General features: G+C 39.4%; 1 protein-coding gene across 20 annotated transcripts in view; it reads right to left on the bottom strand.

Moving 5' to 3' along the window:
• The window catches only part of ULK4 (unc-51 like kinase 4), a 577,159-nt gene that overhangs the window by 410,766 nt on the left and 143,161 nt on the right, over positions 1–23,232 (bottom strand). For all 20 annotated transcript variants that reach the window (XM_045037803.1, XM_045037798.1, XM_045037797.1 and 17 more), the window contains one exon: positions 11,902–12,029. In XM_045037803.1, coding sequence (XP_044893738.1) covers positions 11,902–12,029 — 128 coding nt within the window. The remainder of the gene's footprint in view (positions 1–11,901; positions 12,030–23,232) is intronic.

The raw sequence follows: 23,232 nt of genomic DNA, 5'->3' as shown, positions 1-23,232 counted from the left end.
AAAAAAGACTAGCCATGGGGAGTCGGCAAGGATGCTGCAGAAAAACTGGAATTCTCATACACTGGGGGTGGGAAGGAATGTCAAATGGTACAACTACCTTGGAAAATCGTTTGTCTGTTTCTTAAAAACATTAAGACTGGGGCGCCTGGGTGGCGCAGTCGGTTAAGCGTCCGACTTCAGCCAGGTCACGATCTCGCGGTCCGGGAGTTCGAGCCCCGCGTCGGGCTCTGGGCTGATGGCTCGGAGCCTGGAGCCTGTTTCCGATTCTGTGTCTCCCTCTCTCTCTGCCCCTCCCCCGTTCATGCTCTGTCTCTCTCTGTCCCAAAAATAAATAAACGTTGAAAAAAAAAATTAAAAAAAAAAAAAAAACATTAAGACCTACCATAAGACCAAGCAATTTCACTTCTAGAAAGTTACCCATGAGAAATGTTAAAGCATATATCCAAAGATTTATCCAAAATGCTCATTTTTTAAAATTAATCCCTTTATGACTTGAAGGATTGCAAAACAGAGATTTCCTAACCACATCATTTCTCCTGTTTTTCTTAGTTATGAAACTTCTATAAAGAAAAACTTTGCCAAATCAACTACTGGATTATTCCGAACTAAAGTCAGTTAAATGCTGGGTAAGTGCTGATTTGGACCCCTGATTGAACAATATTCAGGCTAATGGTCACCTGTCCTCCTAAGGGTTGTTTACTATAATCATGACCTCAAAAATTCTTTACCCTCCTATTTTAATATATTGTAGTCATTATTCCTTTTAGTGCTCAAAATTCCATCCTAGGCAAGTAGAAGATCCTTCAAGTTGGATCTTACGTTCTTTTGACAGGACCTTAGCAGTTTCTGGTAATTTCCCTTGCTTTCAGGAATGAAAACATGTCCTGGGCTCTATAGCTTATCGCCTGCATGAATGTCTGGCTTTGCCCAAAACAGTGGCCATTTGCACAAAACGCCTTTTAGTGGAAAACAGCACTTAGGGATTAAAATTTGTGCTGGATTTTTAGTAGCTCAAATTATAAAATAAGTAATTTCTTTAAAAAGACACAAAATAAAATAAAGAGTAAGTCATGAATTCATTCTGATAATTTTGATTTAAATTATGGATGACAGGATTTTACTTTTTATTCATAATTGTTTATTTTCTTCCATATTAGAAAACCTTGGTTCCTACTTCAATTGGCATAATTATTAGCTTTCTCTTCCTGTAACACACGTATACATATATACGATAGTTTCAAGTCAGCAATACAATTATTAACATTAACAACAAAAACAAAAGGAAGTTGAAGTTTCCTTATTGGGGTTTTTTGGTCCCTAAAACACATCCCAATAGAAATATACTATCAAGTACTGGGTTTCTGGTTGACTCAGGTTGGTTAAGCGTCCAGCTCTTGATTTCGGCTTAAGTCCTGATCTACAGGTTCATGGGTTCAAGCCCTGCATCAGGCTCCATACTGGCGGTGCAGAGCCTGCTTGGGATTCTCTTTCTCTGTGCCTCCCCACTCTCTCTTTCCCTCTCAGAATAAATAAACTTAAAAAAAAAAGAAAAAGAAAAGAAATATACTGCCAAGTACCATGATTTAAAAACTCATTCCCATCTCTTCTCTGGAGAGTTATACCACAAAGTTGACATCAGGTTATTTTTCAATTTTTACAGACTGTTTTCTTTTTAACCTTTTTTATTTAATTTTATTTTTCATCATGTACAACATGTACATGGTTCTTAAACCTAGATCATAAAAGTTACGTTAAGAGAAGTATAGCTTTCATCCCTACTCCTACTCCCTATTCCCTTTCTCTCCCTATTCACTTCCTCTCCCTATAAATTGCCATTTTTTTGGTAATTTTTCATGTATGCTTCCCTTCTCTTTTTGAAAATACTAGTAAATGCATCTATCCTTTCTGTTTTCACTCCCTTTCTTATACAGAAGGTGGCCTACCATAAATACTGTTCTGCACCTTGCGTTATTTCAGGATAATAATGTATCCTGGAGACCACTCACTCCATGACTGTGTAAGGAGATCTTCCTTGCCCCTTTCCACAGTTGCCAAGTCCTCCGTTATGGGGACTGTGGTTGGCAGAATTCTAATAATCTCTCAAGATTCCCACCCCTCCGGCATCAAACACCAATCTAGGTATAGAGTGAAGAGAATTTGAAGAAGTCAAGTCCCAATTCAATTAACCCCAAAATATGCAGATTATCTGCCTGCACCCATCCCAGTCAGGTGAAGCCCGTAAAAGCAGAGTTTTCTGTGGCTGGTGGCAAAAGAGGGAGGTTAAAGGCATTTGAGGGGGGTGGAGGGGATCCGAGGAATAAGCAAGCAGGACTCCTACTGGCCTCCAAGAAGAAAGCAAACTGCTTGGCTATGAACTGCCAATGGAGAGAAAGGTCGGCCTTCAGAAGCTGAGAGAAAGCCCCCGCCAAGAGCCAGCAAGGAAATGGGGACTTCAGACCTACTGCTGCAAGGAAATAAATTCTGCCAACAATTAGTGACCTTGGAAGAGGCCCCCGAGCCTTGGATGTAGACTACGGAAGCAGCTACCACTTCCACTTCAAGCAGACGGTCCCACTACCCAGAACCCTGACTCCTGACCCATGGGAACGGTCAGATTAAAATGTGCCGGTTTGGGGGTTTTTGGTTTTTGGTTTTTTGTGGGGTTTTTCTGGGGGTAATTTGTTATGGCAGGGACAGAAAACTAACCTGCCCACAGTTCTCTAGCCAGTCTCCTGCTCACGGATATTTACATTGTTTAGTCTTTTTGCCATAACAAACAATGCCTAGTAAATGTGTCATTTCTCCTCTTTGCTAATAAAGGATCTTTGGACCCTCTGTCCTAGAAGTGAGATGGCTGGGCCAAAGGGTGAAATATGTAATTTTTCTAGGTATCGTCAAATTCCTCTTCCTAGTAGCTTACACATTTTACATTCCCACAGGCAATGTAGGAGAGGCCCGGTTTCTCGACAGCCTCATCAAGAGAATACATTTGCAGACCCTGCTAGTGCACTGTGAAATCCTATCTCTGCTGGTTTCTCTTAGAATGAGGAATAACGATGTGCATTCCTCTTACAACGAGGAAACTTGTGCATATATTGGTAGGTTTAAGGGTCCCTCGTTCCTTTCTCCATGAACTCTCTTCATAACTCTAATCTCTGCTTCTGCCATATCACTCTACCTGTTGACGAGTTTTGGCTTCTACACCCCATGTGAGAGGCTTCTCTTAAATATCTAGTGATTCTTTTTTATATACATTTTGTGTATTTATTTTGAGAGACAGAGAGAGAAAGAGCGCGCGTGCAAGCAGGGGAGGGGAAGAGAGAGACAGAGAGGGAGAAACCCAAGCAGGTTTCCCACTGTCTGCACCGAGTCTGACGCAGGGCTCAGCCCCACGAACTGTGAGATCATGACCTAAGCTGAAATCAAGAGTTGAACACTTAACCACCCATGCGCCCCAAATACCTGGTGATGCTTGATTGTCCATTTATGTTTTTATTTTTTTTTAATTTTTTTAGCGTTTATTTATTTTTGAGACAGAGAGAGACAGAGCATGAATGGGGGAGGGTCAGAGAGAGGGAGACACAGAATCTGAAACAGGCTCCAGGCTCTGAGCTGTCAGCACAGAGCCTGACTCGGGGCTCAAACTCACAGACCGCGAGATCATGACCTGAGCCGAACTCGGCCGCTTAACCGACTGAGCCGCCCAGGCGCCCCCATTTATGTTTTTAAATGATGCACTGAAGAGTTGTTGGGAGGTGTACGTGCAGGAACAGGACTTAACACGGATGGGCTCCATTCCAAGAATAAGGGGGAAGGTTTCACTGGATGCAGAAGGGGCCAAGCAAACGGCAGTCCCTGTGGGGGCTCTTACTGGGATTTGGCCACCTTCCCAGAGATGAATCTCCAAATTCTGGCCAATAGTGCATAAGCCAGGCTGCCAACAGTCTGCAATTGCAGTAAAATAGGGGGTGGAAGGCCTCACCCTTCCGAGTAATCAGACGTTCATACGACCCTCAGACTTCTCACAAGGCACCTCATCTCCCTCTTACCTATATGTGAAAATACCCAGATTGGCACTATCCAGAATGTAGTTCAAGTCTCCTGCTGTGGCAGAAGAGGCAGAGTCTCCTGGACGTTTGGGGGGGGGGGGGGGGCGCTGGGAATCAACTCTCCAAGCAGATCCCCCATCATTCCTGTCTTGAGTCTCCCCCAACCCTCACCACGGCCAAAGGTAGCAGCACCTCTCATTTCCAACCTTTCCAGAGTTCTGACACAGTCATCAGTGTCCTCACGGCTTTCGTCTTGCAGACAAAAAAAGGATGTCAGCAATCTCCATTCTGCTAAATTAGCAAGCATCCATCCGTCAGCTTTCCAGCTTCCAAACTACAAAGATGAGGTGACAATGCTCATCGGCTTTCGCCATCTTTCCCTTTGCCCTTATGGTGCTGTGACTTTCTCCTTCCTCCACCTGCAGGAGAGAGCACGTTCCAGCAGAAGACGGCTGCTAACACCTCTCCAGTTAGAAATCCTCCGTCGGGTCCCTCCTGCCCCTGGCAATGCGGGCACGTGAGGTCTCCCGGAACTCTGCTCCGTCTCTCCTACTGTCTTCACAGGCCCGTCCGGGTCTCCGCCGTCGGCTCTGTGTGCTCCGGCCTGTTCTTTCACACTGCCTTTCAAAGCACGAAAAGCATCCCCAGCAGAGGCCATGCTCGTTCAGCTCCTCTGCCACACTTGCACAAACTGCCTCTCCACAGAGTTTCCATTACTCGTTTGCTGAGATTCCGTCTGTCCCGTTCGTTCTGCCCCAGTAAGAGCTGCCTGTCCTTGCTCTGTCTCCTCCAAGTACAGTGTCTCTCTCAACGGACTCTGACAGATCCGCTTACTCGTGACTTCTTCACCTACTCGGCACCTGACCAGGACAGCTCGTGGCCAAGAAGCAGGTGGTGAGAGGGAGCTGTTCTCTTTAGGAGTGAGGAAATGACATCATCGGCCTGCAGCCTCACTGACGGGGGCAGATTGGCCCCCATTCAGTCCTGCTCCAGATCTCCTGGGAACAGGCACGCCTGGCCCCCACAACCACGCACAGAAGGCGTCTGCGTTTTGCACCTGCCGAAGCCGAAGCCCCAAGGTCTCCTGTTCACCAAGGTTTAGAGGATACCGAGCCATCTCTGCCACACAGCACGGGAAGAACGGAGCCCGTCCTCACCTCTCCAGCAAAGCTAAGCTTCATCTTCCAGGCTCCTTCTCTACACGCATCCTGCTCACCGTGTTGCTCCAGAGACAGCAGACACACAGAAATCACAGCAATTTTCTGAGAGGACCAAATGGTTCACGCCCTGGCTATGACGGTCTGAATGGTTTAGTCGTTTCCAGTTAAAGAGTTTCTGCAGTTGGGGTTAAGAGTATTTGAGACAGAGCGATCGGAGTTGCTGTCAGAAGAGATTCTTAAAGTGACCAGAAGGCTGAATGATCAGAGGAAGCCAGCCATGAAAACATCTGGGGGAAGAGCATTATGGGCACAAGGAACAGCACCAGGGAAAGGCCCCGCGGTGAGTACAGTAGGCTTACTGTGTTCAAAAAGCAACAAGAAACACCATGTAACTGGAATGGAGTGAGAGCCAAGGAAAGTCAAAGACGACACAGGCTAAGAGGTGGGAGGGATTAGAGGAAGGAGGGCAGAGTAGGCCATGGTAAACAGCAGGGTTATCATCTCAGGATGACAGGATATTATCAGAAGAGTCTGAGCAGGGAAGAAACAGAAGCTGATTCACACTGTCTACAAGATTCTCTAGTCACTATATGGAGATCAGACTGTGAATCCGAGAAACGATGTAAGAACATCTGTTGAGAATCTATGTTATTTATCCTGGGGAAGATGATGGCAGACACACAGAGTAGAGGAAGCGAAGCCAGCGGAAAGAGACCCTTACAAATAGACAAGAACTATTACTACTTTCGGATCTACTGGACTAAGGATGCATGCTCCCATTTAAAACAACTACAAGGGGCGCCTGGGAGGCTTGGTCGGTTAAGCGTCCGACTTCGGCTCAGATCATGATCTCACGGTCTGTGAGTTTGAGCCCCGTGTCGGGCTCTGTGCTGACAGCTCAGAGCCTGGAGCCTGCTTCAGATTCTGTGTCTCCCTCTCTCTCTGCCCCTCCCCTGTTCATGCTCTGTCTCTGTCTCAAAAATAAATAAACGTTAAAAAAGAAAATTAATTAATCAATCAACTACAAAATAGGCACAATACACGGAACATCGGTTTTCAAGACGCTGGACGTGAAACAAAGCTGGACAGTGATCTCTGAGACACAGAAAGAAAGAAGCCTCTGTAGGAGCCTCTATATCCCCTCCACTTAGACCTGATTAACCTGCAACCTAAGGACATACTAAAAGGCAAATACCAAGGAAGAATCTTGCCTTCCAAGTGATGGATGCTCAATTAAAATTACATGCTCATAAACTAGCATTGGTATGTGACTACTAGTATCTATCTACAGGAAAAGGAATTTTCAAAGATCAGGTACATAAAATTGCACTAGCAATCAGCACTAACGTACACATTTTGCAATCACCACAAACGTTGACATTTACAACTGATTTGACGAGGAGGACGCTAATTTTGACCCCTAATTAAGCAAAATGTTATCTATCCCTCAGAAAAAGAATTGTGTTCTTCTCATGTGTAGACCTGTATTACAAAAAAAAAAAAAAAAAAAAAAAACCTATATTCCTTTGTTAGTATATTCTTTACTATGTCAATTTAAAAATCTGTGGATATTTGTTTTCTCTCATTATAGAAGTACATTCATCAATAAAAAAAGTTGTGGAAATTTGTTTTCTCTTGTTACATAAATACAACTATAATAGCCACAATTTTGGATCTTACCCCATAAATCCTAACATAGTTAATCTCTATAGGAAAAAGTTTTCTAATCTCTAATCTAGATCAATCTCAGCAATGCTAGGGTCTCCTGAGTATTCTACAATAAGGAGAAAGCTAGATCCAGAAACAGACATTCCATATGGTATTCTTCAAAAATCCCTATGTATTCAAGGTTCCTCTGAGGTGTAATGGAGCATGAACTAGTCCAGAAGAGGTTAATCAGGAAGCATCAGAGCATGAAGGGAATCTCAGGAGCATCAGGACAACTTCTCCTTTTAGAGGAAGGAAGTGGAACCTAGGGAGACTGAGGATCTGCCCAGCAAAGGACCACTCCAGAAATCCTCCTGACTCTGCCTCCTGCTCCACTTCTGTAGACTGTCTGGGCTTCAGTGGCTCATTCCTGAATCTTACAAAAATGAAAAATGACCAAACCACCAGTCAAGAATGCCTCTCAAAGATGCAAACAAGAACCAACTTTAACACCCTGCCTTGGATTATCCTCACATCTAGGAAACTCCAGGTATTTCCCACCGACCAGCTTCAGTTCCACAGGTCTTCTCTGCATCATTGGTGTTTCCCAGATGATGGTGTTAAGTGAAAAATTAAACCCTTAGAAAAGTCTAGGGGGAAAAAAAATCAATATCAAGTATATAGAGGCCAAGAAATACTACGACTAAAACTAATAAATCCCACCTGATCATGGCAAATAATTCTTCTAATATATTGTTGGATATGGTTGGCTAGTATCTTTTTGAGGATTTCTGCATCCATGTTCATCAGGGAAGTTGGTCTCTAGTTCTCCTTTTCAGTGGGGTCTTTGTCTGGTCTTGGAATCAAGGTAATGCTGGCCTCAAAGAATGAGTTTGGAAGTATTCCTTCCATTTCTATTTTTTGGAATAATTCAAGAGAATAGGTGTTAACTCTTCTTTAAATGTTTGGTAGAATTCCCCTGGAAAGCCATCTGGCCTTGGACTCTAGCTTTTTGGGAGATTTTTGATTACTAATTCAATTTATTTACTGGTTATGGGTCTGTTCCAATTTTCTATTTCTTCCTGTTTCCGTTTTGGTAGTTTATATGTTTCCAGGAATTTATCTATTTCTTCCAGATTGCCCAATTTATTGGCATATAATTGCTCATAATATTCTCTTATTATTATTTGTGTTTCTGCAGTGTTGGTTGTGATCCTCTTCTTTCATTCTTGATTTTACTTATTTGGGTCCTTTCCTTTTTTCTTTTTGATCAAACTGGCTAGGGATTTATCAATTTTGTTAATTCTTTCAAAGAACGAACCAGCTCGTGGTTTCATTGATCTGTTCTACTATTGTTTTTTTATTTTGACAGCATTGATGATTTCTGCTCTCATCTTTATTATTTCCTGTCGTCTGCTGGTTTTGGGTTTTATTTGCTATTATTTTTCCAGCTGTTTAAGGTGTAAGGTTAGGTTGTGTATCTGAGACCTTTCTTCCTTCTTTAGCAAGGCCTGGATTGCTATATACTTCCCTCTTATGACTGCTTATGCTGCATCTCAGAGATTTAGGACTGTCATGTTATCATTTTCATTGGCTTCCATGAACTTTTTATTTCCTCTTTAACTTCATGGCTACCTGTTCATTCTGTAGTAGATGCTCCTTGATCTCCCAGTATTCGTGGTCTTTACAAATTTTTTCTTGTGATTGATTTCGAGTCTCAGAGCATTGTGGTCTAAAAATGTACATGGTATGATCTCGATATTTTTGTACTCGTTGAGAGCTGATTTTGTGGCCCAGTATGTGATCTATTCTGGAGAATATTCCATGTGCACTCGAGAAGAATGTGTATTCCTCTGCTTTAGGATGAAATGTTCTGAATATATCTGTTAAATCCATTCGGTCCAGTGTGTCATTCAAAGCTATTGTGTCCTTGTTGATTTTCTGCTTAGATGATCTGTCCATTGCTGTAAGTAGAGTGTTGAAGTCCCCTACTATTATGGTGTTGTTATCAATGAGGTTTTTTATGTTTGTGATTTATAGATTTATATATTTGAGTGCTTCCACATTGGGGGCATAAATGTACAGAATTGTTAGATCCTCTTGGTGGATATACCCCTTAATTATGATATAATGCCCTTCTTCATCTCTTGTTATAGTCTTTATTTTAAAATTTAGATTGTCTCATATAAGCATGGCTACTCTGGCTTTCTTTGGGCGACCATTAGCATGATAGATGGTCCTCCATCCCCTTACCTTCAATCTGAAGGTGTCTTTAGGTCTAAAATGGGTCTCTTGTAAACAGCATACAGATGGATCTTGTTTTCTTATACATTCTGTTACCCTGTGTCTTTTGACTGAAGCATTTAGTCCGTTGACATTTAGAGTGAGTACTGAAAGGGAGGAATTTATTGCCATTGTATTGCCTGTAGAGTTGGAGTTTCTGGTGGTGTTCTCTGGTCCTTTCTAGTCTTTGTTGCCCTTGGTCTTTTTTTGTTTGTTTCATCTTTTCTCCCATCAGAGAGGCCCCCTTAAAATTTCTTGCAGGGCTGGTTTAGTGGCCATGAACTCGTTTAGTTTTTGTCTGGGAAACTTTATCTCTCCTTTTATTCTGAATGACAGCCTTGCTGGATCAAGAATTCTTGGCTGCATATTTTTCTGAGTCATCACGTTGAATATATCCTTTCTGGCCTGCCAAGTTTCTGGGGATAAGTCTGCTGTGAACCTGATCTGTCTTCCCTTACAGGTTAAGGAATTTTTTTCCCTTGTTGTTTTCATACTTCTTTCCTTCTTTGTGTATTTTGTGAATTTGACTAGGATATGCCTTGTTGGTGGTGGTTTTTTGTTGAATCTAATGGGAATTTTCTGTGCTTCTTGGGTTTTGATGTCTGTGTCTTTCCCCAGGTTAGGAAAGTTTTCTACTATGATTTGTTCACATAAACCTTCTACCCCTTTTTCTCACTCTTCATCTTCTGGGACTCCTATCATTCAGATGTTGTTGTTTTTTTTGTTTTTTTTGTTTTAATTTTTTTTTCAACGTTTTATTTTATTTTTGGGGGGACAGAGACAGAGCATGAATGGGGGAGGGGCAGAGAGAGAGGGAGACACAGAATCGGAAACAGGCTCCAGGCTCTGAGCCATCAGTCCAGAGCCCGACGCGGGGCTCGAACCCACGGACCACAAGATCGTGACCTGGCTGAAGTCGGACGCTTAACTGACTGTGCCACCCAGGCGCCCCTGTTGTTTCTTTTTAATAAGCCACTGAGTTCTATAATTCTTATATTGTGCTCTCTTGCCTTAGTTTCCCTCTTTTTTTTTCTGCTTCATTATTCTCCATAATTTTGTCTTCAATATCACTGATTCACTTCTCTGCTTCATCCATCCTTGCCACCATGGCATCTAAACAATCCTAAAATTTGTATGGAACCAGAAAAGACCCAAAAGGCCAAAGCAATCCTGAAAAAGAAAACCAAAGCTGGAGGCATCACAATCCCAGACTTCAAGATGTATTACAAAGCTGTAATCAAGACAGTATGGTACTGACACAGAGACCCACAAACAGATGGCCAACTAATCTTTGACAAAGCAGGAAAGAATATCCAAAGGAATAAAGACAGTCTCTTCAGCAAATGGTGTCGGGAAAACTGGACAGCGACATGCAGAAGAAAACCTAGACCACATTCTTACACCATACACAAAATAAAGTCAAAGTAGATCAAAGACCTAAACATAAGACAGGAAGCCATCAAAATCCTAGAGGAGAAAGCAGGCAACAACCTCTTTGACCTTAGCAACTTCTTACTCAACAGGTCTCCAGAGGCAAGGGAAACAAGCAAAAATGAACTATCAGGACCTCATCAAGATAAAAAGCTTCTGCACAGCAAAGGAAAAAATCAGCCAAACTAAAAGGCAACCAATGGAATGGGAGAAGATATTTGCAAATGACATATCAGATAAAGGGCTAGTATCCAAAATCTATAAAGAACTTATCCAACTCAACACCCAAAAAGATTAATCCAGTGAAGAAATGGGCAGAAGACATGAATAGACACTTCTCCAAAGAAGACATCCAGATGGCTAACAGACACATGAAAATATGCTCAACATCCACTCATCATCAGGGAAATACAAAGCAAAACCACAATGAGATACCACCTCACACCAGTCAGAATGACTAACATTAGTAACTCAGGCAACAACAGATGTTGGCAAGGATGTGGAGAAAGGGGAACCCTCTTTTACTGCTGGTGGGAATGAAAACTGGTGCAGCCACCCCAGAAAACAGTATGAAGGTTCCTTAAAAAATTAAAAACAGAACTACCCTATGACCCAGCAATTGCACTAGTAGGTATTTAGCCAAAGAATACAGATGTGCTGTTTCAAAGGGGCACATGACTCCAATGTTTATAACAGCACTACTGACAATTGCCAAAGTATATAAAAAGCCTAAATGTCCACCGACAGATGAATGAATTAAGATATATGTATAAATATACATATACATACACACACACACTCATAATGGAGTATTACTTGGCAATCACTATATATACATATACACCACACACACACATGCACACACACACAAAATGGAATATTACTTGGCAACCAAAAGAATGAAGCCTTGCCATCTGCACCAACATGGATGGAACTAGAGTGCATTCTGCTAAGCGAAATTAGAGAAAGACAAATACCATATGACTTCACTGAAGTGGAATTTAAGATACAAAACAGATGCACAGAAGGGAAGGGGAGCAAAAATAATATAACAACAGGGAGGGGGACAAAACACAAGAGACTCCTGAATACAGAGAACATACTGAGGGTTACTGGAGGGGTCATGGGTGTGAGGATGGGCTAAATGGGCAAGCGGCATTAAGGAAGACACTCACTGGGATGAGCACTGGGAATTATGTGTAGAGGATGAATCACTGGATTCTATTCCTGAAATTATTGCACTATGTGCTACCTTGGATATAAATGAAAAAGTAAACAAAAATAAATAAGTAAAACAAGTTCCAAATTGAAACCATCAGAGAAAATCATACCTTGCTTGGCAGCCGAGCAGCAGCATCTCATGGTTATGAATCAAAATGTATAAAAGAACGAGGAAGGCTTTTGCTCTAATCGAAGTTGATGGGCTGTCAAGTAAACGGATAACTGTAGAAACAAAATCCTGTGGAAGATATTAAAATATTTTGTGAGAAAACATGAAATAAATAGAGCAGTCAACTATCAGGGTCAAGAGTTTATAATAAATAAACAGATGGCAGAAAATAAAATAATTTCAACTATTGTTATTGCATTCTTAATTTGGGCGGGAGTCTAACCAAAATTTTAATATGTATTATCTCATTTAAACCTGGAAAGTAGCCATAACAAGGTGACAGTATTATTCTTAAAGAGAAAAATGAACCGTGAAAAGTTAACCAATTCACAAAGTTGGACTGAAATCAAGGCCAACAGGACAACAAAGCCCACCCATCTCTTTATCAATCAACCACCCAACAGTAAGGGTGGCAATAAGTAATGAGAACTGGAAGTCACAACTGCATGTACCCATCAACCTCTGCACAAACTTGCATGTACAGAAAGCACATCTCTAGTCTACACATCTAGTCTACACACCTGAAGTCCTACAGACGTAAAATACCCAATACAGGACACAAAAGAAAAACCTGTATTCCTATAACATTCTTTAACAAAAGGCATAATACAACACAGAGGGATAAATACTAACATTAGCATTATTTTCACTTTGTTTCAGGTGCCTAATGACAGGCAAAAAGGAAATGCAGGCACACACACAGAGTTAATGAATATAAGCAGGCAGGAATACAGAATTATTAGTGAGATGGCCACACAGAGCAAGAGTGAACGTTCCCAACAGTCCTTAAGAGAAGTAAGCACCTAGCAGTAACACCATTATGTCCAAGGTAAATGTAAGCAGCTCTTTTGCTATGCCACTGTCCTTTTACATTGGGTGCTGCATTGCCAAACAAGAAGAATTTACAGCCAGGCATATGCTTTTATTTAAGGATGGAGATATACCTACGTATCTATATCTATGCATGAATCTCACCTAATTCCTGAACCAAATAATCAAGCTAAGTCATCACCTGGGTTAAATAAAACCATAAACACCAAGGAATCTTTGAGTCATCTGTTTCCACCCCCCACACAAACACATAATTCCAAAGCCACTCAATGATCCACTAGTCTTAGACTGAAAAACTGTCCCAATTACAGAAGACTTCAAAGACATGATAACTGACTGCAATTCAAGATCTGGCAATTTTGTTTCACATCAAAGAACACAACTGGGATGATCGTGACATCTGAAAAAGTTATGTAGATCAGTTAATGTTAAATAAATGTTAACTTCTTTTTAAATCCATTGCCTGATTTTAGGGAATATTCAGTAAACTGATTACAAGTAAAGGAGCATGAGGTCTGCAACCTCTTCTCAAACTGGTCACACATGTACTTGCACACATGAGGTAAAAGACAAAAAGAGGAATTATGAAGCAAACATGGTAAAATGCTAACATTTTCTGAATGTGGATGAAGGGTATATTGCAATCCTTTGAACTCCACATCCAAAACTAAGCTCAGAACCTACCCTAAACATGATTCTCCCCCTCTGAGGATCATCAGCTCAAGACCATGCTTGAAAAACCTGAGCATCTTCCTTGACTCCTCATTCCTCCCATGTACAATTGATCCCCTGTTACTATGAGGATGATACCCCCATTGATGTTGCCTTATATTGCAATATACCATATTTTTCGATTACTAGAACATGTTTCATCTCACTCTGCTTTCTTCCATCTATCCTAGAAATCTTAGCCACAGTGATCTTCTCCCACAGCAAATATGAGTACATTATTCACCTATAAAATATTCTCCATAGTTCCTGCAACTCCTAAGATGAAGCCAAAATTCCTTATCATGGCATACAAGGCTCTTCATGATCTGGTTTTTTATTACCTTCCCCAAATCACTTAATACACCACCATTCCTCTATATAACCCCCAACACTCACCCTAGGGAAATAAACCAAGAAAAGAGTATATTGAACACAGGAAAGAGGCAAAGGGAATCCCCAGATGATTTCCAGGGTGATAGCTATAAATGGGCACAGAGAGCAGCCTACCCATATTGGAGTTGGTCAGAAGACTCCAGGAGAGATCTCCTTAAGGAGAAAAAAATGGACAGAATACCCAATGTATGGGAATGCAACCTGAAATTTAAAAGTGATGTAATAACATTCTGCTGAATGTTGAGCTAACCAAAATTAACAGAATGAGTGCATGTATGTGGCAGGCAGGGCCGAATGTCAGACTTGAAAACAAACTCCAAATGAATGTAATATTTAAAAAATAACAAAAAAGGATGAAAAGATCTAGAAGAGGCTACAGGAGATAAACACATTAGATGCGTGTATCTAACTACTTACACACACACACTTACATACTTATACAAGCATTTATAGACATGAAAAAGGTCCAAACAGTTAATTATACGAGAAAACAAGTACAGACAATATACCTCAGGAACACAGAGGCAAAAATCCTCTCCAAATATCAACAAGTTGAGTCCAACAATACATCAAAAGTATAAATTAAAAAATCACAAACAAGTCAAGGTTATCTCAGAAATACAAGACTGGTTCAATATTTGAAAATCAATCATTGTAATTCATCAGACGAAATAAGAAAAACCACATGATCTTATCAGTGGATGATGAAAAAGCATTTGACAAAATTCAACATGCATTCATGATAAAAACTCACCCAACTAGAACAGAAGGGAACTTCCTCCATCTGTAAAAGGGAATCTAGAGAAAAATTATAACTAACATCAAAATTAAAGGGGAAACACTTGATGCTTCCCCACCAAGACTGGGAATTAAACAACCATGTGCATTCCCATCACTCAGTGTTTTACTGACAGTCACTGCCAGTGTGATAAGGAAAGAAAAATAAATATCATTCACACTAGAATCAAAGAAATAGTCTCAGAGGTTGTGATTAGCTATGTAGAAAATCCCAGAGAATCTATAAAAAGGCTTCTACAACTAATAAGTTTAGCAAGATCTAGTGTATTTCTATACACGAATGATGAACAATTAAACAGCAAATTTTTAAAGTATCATTTTTCAATAACTCTAACAATAACAACAAAAAGAAATACAGGTATAAAACAAGAAAGGTAGAGAATTGTTGAACTGCTAACTCTAAAAAATTAAGAAAGAAAAAATGTTAAAGACATAAATAAGAGACATTCCATGTTCATCTATTCAAAAAAAAAAAACCTCCAAGTTAATATGCCAATTCTCCCCCAAAGGGACCCATAGATTTATTGCAATTCTAATCAAATAATCCCAACAGGATTTTCTGTAGATATAGACAAGCTAATTGTAAAATTTATATGGAAAGGCAAAGGAACTCACAAGCAGAACAATTTGGGGAAAAAAATACATAATCACACAATGACTTTAAGACATTAAAAAAAAAAAAACCTACGGTAATCAAAACAATGTGGTATTGACAAAATGACAGGTTACACAGACCAAAGAAACAGAAATAAAGTCAATGATCTTAAGACAAAAGTACAATTATTTCGTTTAATTCCCACAATTCCCTAAGGTAAATTATTACCTTTCATCAGACGAGAAAATGGTTAGAGGTGAAGAACAACACACAAGGACTAGTTGTTGGAAACTAGCAATACTGTCATTCTTTCTCCAAATATTTTCTCAATTGCTAACAAGTAGGAAATCTAATTAACCTGAGTTTCACTGAATTTCATGTTTACTTCCCTCCTATCCAGGGCTTGTTGGGGAAATGTTAACACGCAACAACAAGAGTAGATAATAATCTAAGATAACTAAGCCATAGCAATACTATTATAATTATACTGAAGCTTATTTACATATCCTTTGTTTTACATAAAGGTTGAGGTCTTCTGGAGGAAAAACGTGGTTTTAATTAAATATAAAATGGGTAGTTAAACCTCTATATTTAACTGCCTGTTTTCTAACCTTAAAGCATTGATTTCTTGAACCTAGTAAAAGTAAACTTTCTAAGTAATTGCGTAAGAAACTTCTATAATTAATGTAATCAATCATAACCAAAGAATGTCATAATGTTTTAAAAATTAGAAGCCTTTATCGCTTCTTGGCCTTTTGGCTAAGGTCAAGTGTAAAAATTAGAAGCCTTTATCATTGAAAATATTTGTTATTACAGTTTTACACTCTATGGGGTGCCTGGGTGGCTCCGTCAGTTGGGCATCCGACTTCGGCTCAGGTCATGATCTCACGGTCCGTGAATGCGAGCCCCACATCAGGCTCTGTGCTGACAGCTTGGAGACTGGAGCCTGCTTCGGATTCTGGGTCTCTGTCTCTCTCTCTGTCCCTCCCCCGCTCAAGCTCTGTCTCTCTCAAATATAAACATTAATAAGTTTTGGTTTTTTTTTTAAAATAAGTAAGGCACTTCATATTGGCTTCTGAGTTTGCTGTGTCTTGCTTACAACAAAATGAATCACTCTGAGTTTATCCTGGATGAGTCTCAAAGCAAGAGACTGGACTTTATTATTGGTTTCAGTCCTAATTTTAGAGATCTGGAGATAGAAAAGTTCTTAATCTAGAGACATTTAAAATAACTTCGTGGTTTTTTTCAGAAAGGAAATAGGCTAGCCAACTGTAGGACTATCACAGCACCCTTTAAAAATATCCTATTTTGGACAAAATGTTTACATTCCGTATCTTATCATGTACAAAATAACAGTGCCACTGACATCAATGGAACTTCAATGGAATGAATTACTAAGCCTTGTCAAAATAGGCATTTTCCATCTCCTTTAAAATGTTGCAAATTGTCCAACTGTAACTAAAAGAATGCAGTTTTTTGCCTTGTGTTACTTTCAGACTCACTACTGTCTAATAAAGCACAAGTTTCATGGACCAAAAAAAAAAACAAAGGTGAAAAGGCAATTTTGGATAAAGGACAGTCTTTTCAGGGGCACCTGGGTGGCTCAGTTGGTTAAGCCTCTGACTTCAGCTCAGGTCATGATCTCAGTTTGTGCGTTGAAGCCCCACGTCGGGCTCTGAGCTGACAGCTTGGAGACTGGAGCCTGCTTCGGATTCTGTGTCTCCCTCTCTCTCTGCCCCTCCCCCTCACCCCACCCCCCCACCCACCCCCCCCCCCGCTCTGTCTCAAAAATAAATATGCATTTTAAAAAATATATTTTTTTAAAAGGACAGTTTTTTCAATAAATAGTACTGGAACAAATGGATAGCTACATGAAAAAAAAAAAATTACTATCCATTCCGTGCACCATATATACAAAAATGACGATCATACAAAATAAGTCATACACTGCATAAAAAGTGTAAAACTATAAAATTCTTAAAAGAAAACAAACCAGAAGATCTCCATAACCTTAGGCTAGGAAGAGTTTTCAGATATGACACCAAAAGCACAAACCACAAAAGAACTAACTGATAAACTGAACTTCATGAATATTAAAACCTCTCCTCTGTGGAAGACCCTGTAAGAAAAGACAAGCCAGATACTGGCATAAAATATTTGTAACCAGAATATACGAAGAACTCTCAAAACTCAATATTAAGCAAAAACATTTTTAATGGGCAAAATATTTAAACAGACATTTCACCAAAGAACCTATGCAGATATTCAAATAAATACAAGAGGATGCTTAATGTCCGTTACAATAATGCAAATTAAGATCACAATGAGACACTCGGCAATTATTAGAATGACCAAATGAAAAATGACTAGGTTGTTGAGCAACTATAATTCTATATACATTGCTGGTAGGACCGCAAAATGGTACGGTCACCCTAGAAAATAGCTTGGCACTCGGGGCGCCTGGGTGGCTCAGTTGGTTGAGCATCCGACTTTGGCTCAGGTCATGATCTCACAGCTCGTGAATTTGAGCCCCGCGTCGCGCTCTGTGCTGACAGCTCAGAGCCTGGAGCCTGCTTCAGATTCTGTGTCTCCCTGTCTCTGCCCCTAACCCACTTGCATTCTGTCTCTGTCTCTCTCAAAAATAAACAAACATTTAAAAAAAATTTTTAACAAAAAATAGCTTGGCACTTTGATAAAAAATTGTTAAACGCCCACCTACCATATATAATATAGCATTCCACTTCTAAGTATTATTCTAGTTGAATAAAAATATACGTTCACAGAAAAACCTACACACAAAGTTGACAACAAGAGTTTTCTTAATAGTCAAAAAATGGAAACAAGCCATCTGTCCTTGAATGGGTATGTGGATAAACTGTGGTATATCTAGATAATGGAATATTACCCAGCAATAAAAAAATAAATAAATAAACTATTGATATGCACAACATGGATGAATCTCAACTACATTTAAAAACCCAAGTCTCAAAGATTACATACAGTATAGTTCCATTTACATAACATTTTAGGACAAGTAAACCTCTGGAGCAGAGAAGACATCAGTAATTGCCAGGGATTGGGATGGGAAGTGGTCTTCCTAAAAAGCAAGCAGCAAAGTGTCATCCTTTGGGATGCTGTAATCATTCTGTGTCCTTCTTGTGGTAGTGACAGGGTCTAAGCATATGTTAATTCTCACAGAATTGTATTCCAAAAGGTGATTGACACTATACATAAATGTTAGAAGTGATAAAAGTGATAAATATAACACAGAGAGAATATAATACAGATGTAGATACCTCTTGATATATATATACATACATACACACACACACACATACATACATACACTAGGCAAACTCAACAAGAATACAAAGCAGGAATTGTGTTTGTGTACCTAATATACAAAGAGCTACATAATGATTCTTCCTCCTATACAAGGCAGAATTTAGGCCAAAAAGAAGTAAACAAGACAAGGAACATCTTTAATGCTAAAGGCCACCATTCAAAACAAACACTTAACAGTAATGAATACAGCAATGAATGCTATGCCTTAAATAAATAGCACTGGGGCACCTGGGTGGCTCAGTCACTTAAGCGTCCAACTTCAGCTCAGATCATGGTCTCAAGGTTGGTGGGATCTAGCCCTGTGTCGGGCTCTGTGTTGACAGCTTGGGAGCCTGGAGCCTTTTTTTGGATTCTCTCTCTCTCTCTGCCCTTGCCCTGTTCACAGTCTCAAAAAAATAAAGATTAAAAAAAAATAGCATAGCAACCACTTCTATACAGTGGAAACTATAGAAGATGTAAGGAGCAATAGACTATCACACCACTCTCAGTCCAAGACTGTCAAGAGAACAAAAATAAGTAAGGATATAAAAGACTAAATAACATAAACAACAAATTAGATGTTATGGGTATATACCAAACTTTATACTTAGATAACAGAAAATGTACCTTTTCTTAAAGACACACAAAATGTTCCTTTAAAATGACCATATAAAAGGTCACAAAGAAAACCTTAATATAACCCATAAAATTAAAAACATTTTTTTTTAGATTTCACCCATCCCCCCACTCACCTCCTCTCGGGCAACCACCAATTCGTTCTCTGCACTTAAAACTATCTTTTGTTTCAGGGTGCCTGGGTGGCTCAATCGGTTAAGAATTCAACTCTTCGTTTTGGCTCAGGTCATGATCTCAGTTCGTGAGTTCAAGCCCCACATCAGGCTCCGGTCTAACAGTGTGCAGCCTACTAGGGATTCTCTCTCCCCTTCTCTCTCTCTGCCCCTCCCCCACTCACTCTCTCTTAAAATGAATAAACTTTAAGAAAGTATCTTTTGTCTCTTGTTTCACTTGTTTTCTTAAATTCCACGTGAGTGAAATCATATGGTATGTCTTTCTCTGACTTACTTCGCTTAGCATTATACCTGCTAAAGCCCATCCATGTTGCTGCAAATGGCAAGATCTCATTCCTTTTAATGGCTAAGCAATCCTTTTGTGTGTGTGTGTGTGTGTGTGTGTGTGTGTGTGTGTGTGTGTGTGTGTGAGAGAGAGAGAGAGAGAGAGAGAGAGAGAGAGAGAGAGAGAGAGAGACATCTTTATCCATTCATCTATCAATGGATGTTTGGGTTGCTTCCATATCTCGACTATAGTAAATAATGTTGCAATAAACAAAGATGCATTATCCTTTTAAATTATTCCTATTCTTTGGGTAAATACCAAATTTTGAAATTGCTAGATCATATGGTCATTCTATTTTTCAATTTTTTTGAGGAACCTCTAAAATGGTTTCCACAGTGGCTGCTCCAATTTTCATTCCCACCAACAGTGCACGAGGATTCCTTTTTTTGTTGTTTTTCACATCCCCACCTCTTGTCTTTTTGATTCTAGTCATTGTGACAGGTGTGAGATATTTCACTGTGGTTTTCACTTCCATTTCCCTGATGTTGAGTGATGCTGCGCCATCATATCATGGGTCAGTTAGCCATCTGTAGGTCTTCTCTGGAAAAGTGTCTTCTTAGGTCCTCTGTCCATTTTTTCATTTGGGTTATTTGGGGGTTTTCTGGTGTTGAGTTGTAGAAATTCTTTATATATTTTAGCTTTTAAGCCCTTATTGAATAGGTCATTTGCAAATATCTTCTCTGATTCAGTAGGCTGCCTTTTTGTTTTGTTGATGGTGTGCTTTGCTGTGCAAAAGCTTTTGATTTTGGTGTAGTCCCAATAATTTATTTTGATTTTGTTTCCCTTGCCTGAGGAGACATATATAAAACAATGTTTCTAGGGCCAACATCATAGAAATCACTGTCTATGTTTCCTTCTAGGAATATTATGGTTTCAGGTCTCCCAGTTAGGTCCTTAATCCATTTTGAGTTTATTTTCATGTATGGTGTAAGGAAGTGGTCCAGATTAAACTTTTAAAATGGGGGTGGGGGGGTGGGGGTGTGCCTGGGTGGCTCAGACAGTTAAGCATTTAACTCTTCTAATTTCAGCTCAGGTCATGATCTATGGCTCACAGGTTTGAGCCCTGCATCAGGCTCTGCACCGACAGTGTGGAGGCTGGTTGGGATTCTCTTTCTGCCCTACCCCTACTCTCTTTCAAAAAAAAAAAAAAAATAATAAATAAATAAATAAATAAATAAATAAATAAATAAATAAATAAATAAATAAAAAGTGATCCAGTTTCCCAGCACTATTTGTTGAAGAGACTGTCTTTTCCCCATTGTATATTTTTTACATCCTTTGTGGTAGATTAATTGACCATAAAAGCACAAGTTTATTTCTGGACCCTTCGTTCTGTTCCATTGATCTGTGTGTCTATTTTCGTGCCAGTACCATACTGTTTTGATTACTAAAGCTTTATAGCATATTTTGAAATCTGGGATTGTGATACCTCCAGCTTTGTTCTTCTTTTTCAAGATTGCTTTAGGCTTTTGGGGTCTTCTGTGGTTCTATATGAATTTTAGGATTGTTTGTTCTAGTTCTGTGAAAAATGTTGGTATTTTGATACATATTGCATTAAATCTGTAGACTGCTTTGGGTAGCATGGACATTTTAACAATATTAATTCTTCTAATTCATGAGATTGAAATGTCTTTCCACTTCTTTGTGTTTTATAGTTTAGAGTATAAGTCCTTGGTTTATTCCTAGGTATTTTAATTTTGGTGCACCTGAAAGTGGAATTTTCTTAATTTCTCTTTCTGGACTATGGACTATGTATTGATTTTGTATCCAATGACCTTTCTGAATTAATTTATCCGTTCCAGTAGTTTTTTAGTGGAGTCTTTAGGGTTTTCTATATATAGTATCATGTCACTGCAAATAGTGAAAGTTTTATTTCTTCCTTACTAATTTGGATGTCTTTTCTTTTACTTATCTGATTGCTGTGGCTAGGATTTCCAATTCTATGTTAAATAAAAGTGGAGAGAGGAACGGCCTCTTGTTCTTAATCTTAGCGGAAAAGCTCTCACCTTTTCACCATGGAGTATGATGCTAGAAATGGGTTTTTTATATATGGCCTTTATTATGTTGAGCTATGTTCCCTCTAAACCTACTTTGTTGAGGATTTTTAATCATGAATGAATATTGTACTTCGTCTAATGTTTTTTCTGCATCTACTGAGATGATCATATGGTTTTATCCTTTCTCTTGCTGATGTGATGTATCGTGTTGATTGATTTGTGAATAATAAACCACCCTTGCGTTGCCGGAGTAAATCCCACTTGGTCGTGGTGAATAATTTTTTTAGTGTATTGTTGGATTCAGTTTGCTAATATTTTGTTGAGGATTTTTACATCTATGTTCATCAGATACATTGGTCTGCAGTTCTTTTTGTAATGTCTTTATCTGGTTTGGGTATCAGGGTAATGTTGAAACTCACAGAATGAATTTGGCAGCCTTCCTTTCTCTTCTATTTTTGGGAATAGTTTGAGAAGTGAAATATTTATTAGCACAATGAAATAAAACTAAAAATTAATAAAACACCAATCCAAAAGATCCTTCTACCTGGAAATTTTTAAAACACTATTTTAAAAAGCCCTGAAGGAAACCGAAAAATACAAGCCAAAATTGAAAAACTTAAAAATACAGTAAAACCTTGGTTTGCAAGCATAATTCATTCTGGAAACATGCTTGTAATCCAAAGCAGTTGTACATCAAAGTGAATTTCAAGAACGATTGGCTCAGTTATGATCATGCGTCATTCAGCATCACGTACTACTTGTACATCACTCGTTTGTCAAGCTACAATTTGTTAGAAACATTTAGTCATTTTGTGGGACACTCACAGAACAAGTTACTCACAATCCAAGGCTTTCCTGTACAGTAAAAGCACGATTCATCAGAATCTATGGGATGCATTTAGAACAACAGTCAGAAGAAAATACAACCTGTAAAAAACACTGTAAATGAAAGTAAAAGAAGAAAAAATATATGAACTAAATTCCCAACACAAAAAGCCAAAAGCTAAAAATGAGACAAATCAAAGAAAATAAATATGTAAGCAGAAGGTAATGAAATAGAAAATAGAAAAAATGGGTAAAGGATAAATAGGTCAAAATGCAGGCTTTTTGAAAAATATCAACAAAATAGATAAAGCACTAAATCAATCAAGAGAAAGGGAGGGGCGCCTGGGCGGCTCAGTCGGTTGAGCGTCCGACTTCAGCTCAGGTCATGATCTCACAGTTTGTGGGTTTGAGCCCCACATCAGGCTCTGTGCTGACAGCTCGGAGCCTGGAGCCTGCTTCGGATTCTGTGTCTCCCTCGCTCTCTACCCCTCTCCCACTCATGCTCTTCTCTGTCTCTGTCTCTAAAAAACGAATAAACTTTTAAAAAAAAAATTTTAAAAAGGGGGAGACAGCAAAGATATACAAAAAACAACAAAGAAAAAGGAAGTCAAAAAAATTCCCCTTGCCTGGCTTCAATATAAGGGCCTGAAAGTCAGCTGTGTTA

This window comes from Felis catus, chromosome C2 (genome assembly GCF_018350175.1).
Source record: "Felis catus isolate Fca126 chromosome C2, F.catus_Fca126_mat1.0, whole genome shotgun sequence".
NCBI classification, from domain to species: domain Eukaryota; kingdom Metazoa; phylum Chordata; class Mammalia; order Carnivora; family Felidae; genus Felis; species Felis catus.
This window is presented reverse-complemented; position numbering and strand designations above follow the sequence as displayed.